Genomic DNA, 12,270 nt, shown 5'->3' on the forward strand with positions numbered 1-12,270 from the left:
ACAGCCGGATAGCGTGAGGGAATAATTGAGATATTTTGGGATGAATAGACACCCCTTTCTGCAAGTACATGTATAATCTCCTCAGCGTTTGGGCAATTTCCTCCTCTGCAATCTTCACCAGCTGTGACACATTTAAGTCCATTTTTGCAGCAGGAACATCCTTTATTTCCACAAGAATTCCTGGAGGATTTTACATTTGAGTCGTACAAACTTAAGCAAGCTTTGTGGTGGTGACTCCACTTCTGCAACATTTGGACATGGAAAGACAAGTTTGTTGAAGAAGAACAAAACAACCGAAAAAATTGCAGCCGCTATCATCCTGAGGCGGCAGTAGAACAAATTGGTACAGCTTGTTGTCTTATATGGTGGCAGAGAAAAAGATCCTTTAAAAGGTTTACGGTTCGCTAAATTCATGGCAATGGTATCACCAAATAAAGCATCACTTGATCCACAGAAGCTTCCACCTACTGAAAGAGCAGCATATTTCCAGTCTGCGATTTCTTTTGCCGGTCATACTACGGAGAAAGCTCTCAAACAATGACTTGGATCCAAAGCAATGGGGTTGGAAACGCTCTGACACTGTACTAGCACTGGAAGATGCAGCACCACAAAGCTTGCTTAAGTTTGTACGATGTAAATGTAAACTACCCTCCAGGAATCCTTGTGGAAATAATGGATGTTCCTGTCGCAAAATTGAAGTGTCACAGCTTTTGGAGATTGCAGAGGAGAAAATTTCCGAAATGCTAAGGCGATTATACTTGCAGATGAGTCCAAAAGACAGCTACTTTGCTTCAGAAGCTGATATATAATAAATAAATGTGGATATTTATATAGTGCTTTATGCTGTAAACAACCTCAAAGAGCTTGACATATATTCCACTGTCATTAGAATATGTCGAAACCAGGTTGCAGCCTACAAATGGCGCAGGGTTCATCAGCATGATCAGTACAACGACTGTGACTACCCCTAACAGCTTCCATTGCACCTGGGTGGGGTGAGGGATATCTTGGAATACAGTGTGCGTGAAGACTTGGTGCTTTAGAAAAACACAAAATTGAATTCTGTGTCACCTGACACCTATTCAAAGACTCTAAAATCATTGTCATATCTGCTTCAGAAGCCAAAATATACGGGATTATACCATGTGGTGGTGGCCATTTTGACGGCCATCTTGGATTTCTGTGTGCATGAAGACATCAGTGTTTTAGAATAGTACAAATTTGAATTCTTTGACCTATGAAATATATTCAAGGACACTAAAATCATCATCATATCTGCTTCAGAAGCTGAGATACAGCTAATTATATGTTGTGGCAGCCATTTTGGCGGCCATCTTGGATAAAAAGAATTCCCCAAAGTGGATTTTGGTGGACTTTGGATATGATATTCTATGATACCTTCTGCTTCTTCGGTGCAAAAATCAGCTTTGTACCAATTTTTTCCGGGTTGCACCTGTTTTTCATCTTCAACGACCATACTATAGACCTTTGCCATATTTGTAACTTTTCCTAATTTGGCACTAAGCCCTAAATTGTTCATGGCGACCTTATTATAGATCGGGAGGAATTTGACTTTTACACCCATGAGCTACAATTAATTTAACAATTTTTCACCAGGCGAAAACAAATCCACTTGAAGGAAAACAATTTAAATAACAAAACACTTTCTAACCATTTTTTTTTCAAATTACCTATTATGTTAATTACAAATTGATAAACAAATACCACTCATTGTATATCCATTGATAATATTATATATTTCATTTACTCCTTTACTCTAAACAAGAAATAATGGTCTATTGAAGGATTTGAAAGAGAGCGTTAACTTGTGGAAAGTGTTTCCTGGCCAGGTAGTTGGACCGGACTGGTTAATCAAAGTTGCAAAACATCAACAGGTCCGAAGACAAAGTTTATACATTTAATAGCTGCGACGGAGCAAGGTCTGTAACACCCAAAAAATGTATGCATCAGTGTTGTCGATCGAGGGTTGTCTTCCCGGTGCACCAAAACGCTCACATGACTTGGGTTAATCTCAAATATATAGCCATCTTACCTGGAGGTACGGTGGTCGACCAACCTTCGAGATTTAGCAAAGGCGGAGGGTATGACTTGGGAGAGGGAGGTCCAGCTTTTGTCCCTGTTACATATATTCTAAGTGATATTGAATTCAAACTTGATTTGAATAGTCATTTCCTTTCATATTCTGTCAAAAATGAGGTGAAAAGAGCATGTTTGAACACTTTTTAGCCAAAAATTAATTTTCTGCACAACTCTAAATTGTGCGAGGGCTCATTTACATTATAAATTACACTAAATAGAAGAGAAGCATAGCTATCCTTTGGTACCAGAAAGAGCAGTATAGGGGATTGATTGGTATCAACCCCCAGGCCCTAAAGCGCGTAACCAAACATATATATATATATACGCCCGTCCACACTTTCATTCCCACACTTCCATTACCTAAAGTTCATTGTGCTCAAGTTATCGCCACTCAAACTAATGGGCACTTCTGTTTTGTGTGGATGGATTTACCTTAAAGTAACTTACGAGATCACCGATTATTGTGGCGCCCTCTACGGAGGGGCCACATATAGGCATGACTTTGTGAAAAGCTTCTAATTTCACTCTTGCTAGATTTATTCCTTAATTGTTTTGCTAAAATTATGCCCAGCTCAGAAATAAAACCACAATATGCTAGGATTTTATTTTATTATTGTTTTCTGATATGCACGGGATAAAATGATGTGTGTATATTCTTTGTTTAAAATACAAAATTAATGGACTTATAAAAACACCAAATAACCCGTGACCTTTGTATGGTTTAAACCAGTCTACCGCCTCTTAGAACCCGATAGACGGTGCCATTTGACCATTCTAATTATGTATGTTTTGAACATGTTTGCACATGAACTAGTTGTTTACAGTGTGAAGACATTACAACATGCTCATCTATCAGGGCGTTAACCCCAATACATTTGTGCATTCATTGAATGACCTTTGAAAATGTGAGTACAAAAACTCATACTTTGCAACTTAAGGACAAATTTTGCACTATGATTGTTTAATTGAGGTTATTGATAATATGCCACTGGAATGAGGCCATTGTGGTCCATAGTGATTGCACACGGTGCACCTAATCCTTACACCAACACCAATTAATTATAGTTGACCAACACAACCACTGACCAATCATGAAATCACTAATTGGTTTATATGTGCTTGAATCAACTGCTAACTGATTGTGACCAAAGATATTAGAATACAGCTCAGTATCTTTGTGGTGACTATCTCTGATAAAAACATTAATTAACGAAAATCAATTCTGGTCAGCAGAGAAAGGAATAAATTCGGAAGACATGACTGTGTTGAAGGTCAGAAGTGTATTTGCAAAAATAATATTTATTGTAATATGCCTAACTGCTGGGAAGGGTTCCTAGCAAGGTAAAGTGAAAGAAACCCCAATGGCTATTTTGTCTGTTTAAAATAGAGTTCTATGGCCGACTTAAAGTCATAATTATGACGTAATTTTGTTATTTATTAATGATTTTTTAGCAGAATTAATAACATAAAAATGGGCTGTGCCCGTTTCATGAAGAATAACGATCGATCTTACCCTTGATTTAACAGGCCTGTCTGAATTTCTCGGTATTGTTTGATATGAAAGGAGGGTATGATTGTTTTGTATTAGTTTAAGTATTTCCTAGCCTCTCTTAGCCACATGGTTGGCTACAAAAGACACAGAGTATACCTTAGGATAAACTGGCATGAGTGCGCCGACCCCAAGTTTTCAACATTTCAGGATTGTTTCTGGACGGAGGTCGGGTGAAAAACGAAATTACGTTTACATGACTTTGTCGAAATTCGTCGTGTGACAAGAATGAGTGTATAGATGACTAGGGGGAGCTTACTTATTTGCGTCTTCTAGTTATCCATCATATACCCTAGGCCCTGCATAACGAAATTCAACAATATTCAATATCCAAAGTAATATCCTCACTACAATAGGCCCCCAAAACAGAACTCCCACCCCACATAATCGCAAATTGACACGAAAGCTTCATTCCATGAAGCATTTCTCTCGTATTTGATCATCTTCTACTCTTCCCTAAAAAAATCATTATAATACCAAATCTAATCACCATGGAATTCACCATATCCCGTCCAGCTCACATTGGGCGCCACATTCCTTTTTAAAGGAATTTTTATTTTAATATAATTTTATATTTATTTTAAGGGGGTACTACACCCGTGTGGTAAATTTGTGACTATTTTTGAATTTTTCTCAAAAAATAATAACACACTGGTAACAAAAGTTATGTATATTATTGGGGCAAGAAATCCAATTACTACACTGAAATTTCAGTGACTCAAGACAAGCGGTTCAGTATATATGATAGGAAATGAGGTACATCCCAGTGGTACCTTATTTCTTATCATAAATAACGAACTGCTCGTCTTGGGTCACTGAAATTCCAGTCTAGTGGTTGGATTCCTTGCCCTATAACATACATAACTTTTGTTACCAGTGTTATTAGTTTTGAGAAAAATGTAAAATAGACATACATTTATCGAGGGTGTAGTACCCCTAATAATAATACACAGAGCTCATCAAGTAAGTTAAGAAACACGGCGTGTTATAGTTCGGTTGCCAAACGCAACTTTTTTCCACAGAGGCTTGTTTGGGGGTCCATAATTTTGCTTTGATGGATTATGCTTTTCAAGACGACCAACCACAAAAATACGTTTATTGGACCTCTGTCAGCATTGAGTATTTTGAGATATGGCGGGACAAAGTTCATACAGAGGTCAAAATTCAAACTGATCAAATGCGCTTGAAAAGTTCGCCAAATTAATCCTCTTGTCATAACGATCCAGGAAAAGTTTACTTTCACCTATCTGTGACATTCCCTTCTGGAGTTATAAGCAGAAAGGTCAAAGGTCACCATTTGACCTCAATGTAGCGTCGAATTTACATTTTGCTGGCTTCTGGGCACAGCAACATGATTGGCCTCCTGGTTCTTCGGATCGAAGTATGACACCCCACAGCCACCAAGAATTATCCTCAAAATACTTCATCGGGACAAATGCTAAAATGGTTCAAATTTTGAGAAATGTGTCCTAAAACGGGGACAAAGGAAGATGCGCAATACAACTTAATCCAACTTCCTCTTCTTTTTTTCCTTAGTTTTTTCTAAAATTTATTTTATTTTTATTTGTTTCCTCTTAAAATTGCAACCCCCTAGATCGTATCATAGGCATAAACCCATTGTGTCCTGTCTGTGGTAAATTCAGCCCTGAGTCAATGTGATCGCAGCCATAAACCACAAATTAGAAAAGTCATCACTGTATGTACAACTTTTAGTGTTGAAATCGGCTCATTTTCATATATTGCACTATCCTCACGTATATACTCTTGAGCACATGTGTAGTTTAAATCATCTCAGCCATAAACCACAAGTTAGAAAAGTCATCACTGATTTTGGTATTGAAATCGGCTCCTTTTTCATGTTGTACATGTACTATTATCGCGTAGCTTATGGTAATACATAAATGTTTCCAGGTTGAGAGCAGAGTTCAATGCAATCCCATCCACAATCCGCAGTTGATGTTAGAAAAGTCGTCACTATTTTTGGTATTGAAATCGGCTCCTTTTTACATATTACGCTGCTACAATTACGTAGCTCAAGCTGGGAGCACATTGAAGTAATCAACCAACGTATTTTGAAGTTTGTGAAGAATATTAAAACAATTACAAGTACATAGTAAAAAAACGAAAATTTGCAATATCCTTCCAATTATAAATTCCCCATGTTTCCACGCTGTTGGATAGTTTGACGTAGCTCTTCGTTGATTTTCTTAAGTTGGGATATCTGTTCGTCTTTCTGTATTCAAAATCAAGATCAAAACCATGTTAATGAGAAGGTGTGAAGACTAAAAATAATAAAAATAGATTTGGTGATTTATAGTACATGAGCCAACTCACAGCCCTCCGCACACTTTAAAGATTTTCGCTGACAACTACATAATTTGAATTATCCGAAAAAAGAAAAAAAAGTGGCTAAATCTCAATTTCATGTCAACTTCAAGACGAAGTATCTTTTTCTTATCATCTAATTCATACCTCTTTTAAGAGCTGCTTTACACCTGCTCTGTCGCTGCTGGACGCTTGATCCCGGTTAGTTGGATTTCCATTAGCTAGGGGTGCGACTCTATTTGAGTTCGGCATTCGACTGAGGCTTTCATTGGCAATAGTGTTGATTTGAAGATTTGTATCGTTAGGATCGGCTGTTAATACTCGAATTACCTGAATACAGAAAAAACAAACTTTCAACTAGGTTTAGATTATAATGTAATGACATGTTCTTTGTGTATGGTCAGCATGCAGCGGGCCTAGAATTGATTCATGGGGTACCCTACATGGTACCTAAGTGTTATCTTACCAAGTAGTCCCGGGGTGTACTCACGCCAAATGATCATACAAGGATGTGCCGTAAATATGGGTCTCGTTTTCTGGCCCCTAGATTGACAATATACCCCTTTTCTATTGGGTTTCAACCGTAGCACAAAAAGAAACTGCTAGAATAAGTGAATAGTGCGTTTTTGTAAGTGCGTTACAGTGCGTGCAGGGCGCTCATAACGCACTGTCGTGTGCCTGTAGGGCGCTCATAACGCACTGTCGTGTGCCTGTAGGACGCTCATGATGCGAGGAGATCACATTAAAATGCATCCCAGGAATGCCTTTTATCCCGCTTCCCGTGTGGAATCACCCGATTCATACGTACACGCTATATAACAGCCCGCGTGATTGGTCGAGAGCCGGGCATAAACAGCGTTTATGCCCGGTGTCCCGGATGTGAGATCGCCGGGTAGGAAGAATGAAGGAAAATCATGTTTTTTAATAATGTTACTTGTAAATTTTTGTTATTATTTTGATGAAATTAGAATCACAAAATGTTCTCGTATGTATGAACGGGGTTCATTCATATATTTTCATGACTAAATAACCGTTTAGTCATGAAAATATATGAATGAACCCCTAATTTATGTATACCTTTGGAAGAAATATTAAACACGAAGTTACTGTGGTACAGAATATAATACAGCTGGAGTTGAGTATATACGATAACGCTGGCATTCCACCAAGAAAATTGGCTAATGGTCCCACTATAGCTGTAGGAATAGCCACGTTGTAGATAGCCAAGCCAATGTATTTGCTGTCATTCAATTCGGGTACGCTAACTTTTCTGCAAAAGTGAAGAAATGTAAATGAAAAATCTGTAGTACACAGCATATTATGCGATTTAAATCAATGCTACATCTTTTTCATCATCTTCATCTACTAGTACATCAGTTATGGTCTCGCATGATGCAGTCATGTATACAGTAGAATTCATCTCGACCTTTGCATGACTTAACCCCATTAAAAGCTATTAAACCAAGATAACACTCATTGAAACAGCTCAACTGATTAAATCGGATCTTCTCTGGTTGTGCACAAGTGTCTGTTTTCATGTGCGATATCGCAATAAAGCTGGTATTATAGCTTCAGTTGGGTAACCGATTATAAAGGAAACGAAAGGAAACAATGGTATGTGTAGCTTTGTTCACGAAATGAGACAATTGCCTGCTTTTTGTAAACCAGCATTCTTGAAAATGAGCAACATAATGATTGTTGACTTAACACGGTTTGGAAATAATTTCTTCATATTTTTGGTGTTATCTGTCGTTTACATATCCTTCCTAAAACACAAAGGTGCGACCCTCTCCAAACACCTAAATTGCTAAAAATGTAGGACATGTTACAAAACTATATTGTCTAGAATTTTAGAAGAGTACTTTTAATATTGGCCGGTTATTTTTTACACAGCGACGTTAACTAGGCAATGTACTATTACCTATAACATTAACTAAAACACCAAAGTACGAATATTTCCAAACATCTAAATTAGCTAAAAATTTAGGACATGTTAAAAACTATATTTTCTAGAACTTTAGAAGAGTACTTTTAATATTGGCCGGTTATTTTTCACACAGCGACGTTAACTAGTCATATCCCCATACTTTTAACGTAGGGCTATTTGTAGAGGTCACGCGTCAATGGGAAAGAGCACTGTGTATTGTGTATAGGAAAACGGACAGTAACTGCAGTATGGTGGGCGTAGGTAGTAGGGGACACACGACCCAGGCACCATGTAGGAGGGGTGTCGAATCGACTGATATGTATGATTATACATAATTACCCCAGGACCCATTATTCAAAATCGCGCACTGTGATTTGTTGAAACGCGTCACGTGAAAGACCATTAATTAGCAATAAAGTGGCTAGGGCAACGAACTTTATGTTCTTCTCGCATCACAGCGCACAGCAAAGCGGGATGCAATATAATTATTAGCGTCGTTACGCATTCTATGCAAATCATTACGCTTGGTTACGCGTTCTGCAATAGGCGCTCTACCTTGAAGAAAATAACTTGAAATTATTTCGGCAAAAAATGTGATATTTTCTCTTTAAATCGCACTATTTTGTGGTAATAGAATAGAAATAAAGGGTGCAGCATTATCCTTTACACGCAAATAATGTGTCCTCGGCAGTAAATACGTGTAAATAATGGGTTCGGCTGCGCCTCACCCATTATTTACGTTTTTATTGCCTCGGACACATTATTTGCGTGTAAAGGATAATGCATTACCCTTTATTTCTTAAATCGATCGATGCAGTGCCTCCCACAAACAGTGGAAGTCGAAATTATCGCGCGCATTGCAACCAAAATAATCATTATGAGACCGTTCAGATTGTTTAAGGCCAAAATTTCACCTTGATTATTAACAAATTTGTAACATTTTTGTGCAAATTTGCAAACGATTTGCGCGCAATTTGTTCAGTTAAAGTTATTATGTGAGCATATTGGATGTTTCACCCCTTATATCTTCAAGAAGGGCACAATACTTATCCGGGTGCCATAAAAAACCTAAGTTGCGTCCCTGATCAATTTGACTTTTTAGATCATTCATCTGGCATGTCTTTCAGCACCAGCTTCAGACCAAGTTGAACCTCTATAAGATGTACTTCTTCAGTTAAACAAAATCAATCACGAGTATAGTACAAAAATATTTTTATAAATGTCCAAACATCTCCACAGTTAGGGACCCAGCGTAAGCATTGCATATACAATTTTCATCATATTCCCTCTCTGCAGAAGTTAATCAGACCTACTGCATGACATGGTGCCTTCGCAATTTACTTTGATTGTTAGCAAAGATGGCAAGCAAAGATAATTAAATAAGATCAAGACATTTTGTGGACATTTTAATATGATTTTATTGCCCGAATTATTGACCTTTGGTTGTCTGGATATGCAGTTAAAGACAAAACATTTTTCTCTACTTTAGGCACCCGAAACAAATTTGTTCGATCTTTGGATCGACCGTCGATGTAGTTTTGATGCTTGTTATTAATGAACTATCAACTAATTAATCAGAATTAATGCTAAATTTGTATTGGCCAATCACAATTATTAACAATAGTAAATTAATTGATTTCATAGATATTAAGGATCGACCATTCATCGATGGTCGATCGAACTAATTTGTTTCTGTTGCCTTACATCTTCCATGCACTCACCTAGTTTCCCAGGCTAATTTAGCGCCATATACGAGTTGTAATCCTTTCCATACAAATATAATTGTAACCCATAAATACTTATTGTACGTTGTTTGACATTCATATACCGTACGAGATGTAATTGTGTCTTCTTCAACATTAATCTGTAAATAAGTGAGTGTTCTTAGTCATCCAGTAGTTAAAACAGAATTGTGCAAATAAATCTAATACTGAAATTTACTTTCTTGCAAATTTGCACCGTTGCGTTTGGAACTCATGACCTCATCAGGTAACTGACCCGTTAGACTGGTCACGTGATAGACGACTAGGAATCATGTTGATGCCAATGTACCATGCATGAGACTCCGCTTTAACTTATTTCATACATGGGACCGGGACATCAAGACGATACTCTAACCGTCTATCACGTGACAAATCCAACGGGTTAGTTGTCCGATGTGCACTTACCTCAAACGTCTCATGCATTTTGAAATATCTTTCGGGAACTTGGACTGAATTTGTTTACTACATTACATCATGATATATTAAACACCGGCTACCTGAGACGCACGAGGTCAATCTAATGGTTTAATGCATTAAAATTACTCTTCTCAATGGCTACATGATGTATTTGTGTCCGCATTGAGGATGAATGTGTTAGGAGTGTCTTGTTAATTGTTTTACGGCCCATGTTAGTCATTGTTAGTAACTACCACAGCTTACCACATCATGTAACTGCACTGCTCTTCTTTGTAATGGATCTAATGTCGTCCAAAACGTTAGTATTACTGTGTCAAACGCAACTAAGGCTCCCAGAATGACAAAGAGATGCGAATTGAATATCTAAAAACAAATGACAACCGTGATTTTAGTAAACAAAATATTCTAGAAAAGCACCATTTTGTTGTTTTTATCTTCTTTTCTTCTTATGAAATGTACATTTTGTATTGCAACCATACAGGCTAGAACAAACGGCACACTTCAGTCGTTAACATAATCAATTATTTTGAACTGGAGGACAACATTATCATACCAACAGCTCCGCCAATAAGGTTATCGTACCGCCACTTCTGTATAATTATAGGTCAATGTTGAAGATGATTAAATTGAGTTTGCAATTTATTTGCTCTATTTTTAGACACTTTAAGATTTAATTCCGTTCAAAATTGCGTCTCTATTTGCAAGAATCCTAAACAAGCCACCATCAACTCTCGGGCATCAACTACGTGAATGAAGTACTAATTAAAACAGACAGAAAATTATAGAAACTGGGCTGATGGAGTTAAATCACACCGAAGGAAACCAATTTTAAAATGTAAAATGTACCTTATTCGATCAAGTTTGTTTACCTACGTGCCCTTTAGCGTTACTATAATTATAGTATACTTAACTTACCCGCATTCTCTTTGTTTTGTTTTGAAATATTAAATGTACTCTCCATGTCTTAAGAAATAGTCCACCAAAAGCCAATGTAAACCCTATGCACAATATCCACGTCTTGATCTACGAAGGAAAATCATTATGCATTATGACTATGTGTGTGGTAAGTCTGTGTCATGTAGGGGTAACATGAAAATGTTTGATTCTTGCATCCTCTTTTAGGGTATGGTCACTTCAAATATCCACGAACAAAGCTTCTTTTTTTTCAAAATGTCAGTTTGGATTGATGACTCGGACAATGAATTTGCGAGTTACACATAACTGCATGTCAGTATTACAATGTTCAATAAACCAATTATTTGCAATTTTTTACTACAAACTCCAAAATCAAAAGTTGCAATTTTAACGATTCAATAAACAAAGATGGCGTGATGATCTCACATCCTATCTGGGTACAACCTGGGCAAGAGAAGCACAGAACAGAAGCAAATGGAAGTTACTTGAGGAGGGCTACATCCGACAGTGGGTGACACAGCCTGTGAGGTGAGGTGAGGTGAGGTGAGGTTTGGAGGCGCATATCTTGGTCAATTCTTGTTCGATTTTCACGAACATGGTGTCAAATGAGAAACCAAAGTTCAATTAACAAAACGTATATTTCAGAATAATCTAAAATTATCAGGTTGTTGAACAGCAAGGATGACTATAACTGACGAGTGTCTTTTGTGGTTTCAGTGGTATCAAAATCTCAACGTGTTTTTTTGTTTTTTTGAGTAGCCTAAGGGGGGATGATGATCACGAAATGCACCTTTAATTAAGTTCGTTGTCACGGGAGGGAACCTAATCATTGGATTAAGGAACTTATGGAGTACATTTTAAACATCCAATGTAAGGTAAAAGGTAAAGGAGACGATCCTGTATAAACAGTGATCGGAGTGCCCATCTCTCTTTCATTGGCGATTGGGCCAAACTCCTCCATGCAATGTTGCTATAGGGGGATCGCTACACCTCCTCTACAGCGAGTCTGTTACCTTCCCAGCATTTAAGAATGCAGGTACCCATTTAAACACCTAGGTGGAGAGGAGTGATCGATATAAAGTGCCTTACTCAAGGGCACAACACAATGGCGTCGCCGGGGCTCGAACCCCCAAACTTCCGATTATGAGTCAGTGCCCGTTCCGCTAGGCCACCATGCTCTAAACATCCAATGTAAATTAGTAATATGAGACCTGCTACCACAGAATGAGCGTAAAGTCGCAAGTTAGTATAGTTTCGAGACGAGGCTGGCTACT

At 37.7% G+C, this 12,270-nt stretch overlaps 1 protein-coding gene across 1 annotated transcript; it reads right to left on the reverse strand.

Annotated features, from left to right (window-relative positions):
* Nucleotides 1-5,782: 5,782 nt before the first annotated feature.
* Nucleotides 5,783-10,087, reverse strand: LOC140169511 (gamma-aminobutyric acid type B receptor subunit 1-like). Its single transcript, XM_072192772.1, has 5 exons — nucleotides 10,070-10,087; nucleotides 9,623-9,765; nucleotides 7,052-7,244; nucleotides 6,122-6,304; nucleotides 5,783-5,882 (listed from the first exon to the last, which is right to left on the reverse strand). Exons 1-5 carry the CDS (start codon nucleotides 10,085-10,087, stop codon nucleotides 5,796-5,798), a joined length of 624 nt encoding a protein of 207 aa, XP_072048873.1. The 3' UTR covers nucleotides 5,783-5,795.
* Nucleotides 10,088-12,270: the final 2,183 nt, after the last annotated feature.

This window comes from Amphiura filiformis, chromosome 14 (genome assembly GCF_039555335.1).
Source record: "Amphiura filiformis chromosome 14, Afil_fr2py, whole genome shotgun sequence".
Classification (NCBI taxonomy): Eukaryota; Metazoa; Echinodermata; class Ophiuroidea; order Amphilepidida; family Amphiuridae; genus Amphiura; species Amphiura filiformis.

Bases quoted from the DNA above. Each gene is read 5' to 3' on its own strand.
- LOC140169511 (XM_072192772.1), bottom strand. The intron at 7,245-9,622 runs GTGAGTGCATGG...TCACTTTTGCAG, and splicing joins AAATTAGCCTGGGAAACTAG to AAAAGTTAGCGTACCCGAAT. The intron at 5,883-6,121 runs GTATGAATTAGA...TTTTGAATACAG, and splicing joins TAAAGCAGCTCTTAAAAGAG to AAAGACGAACAGATATCCCA.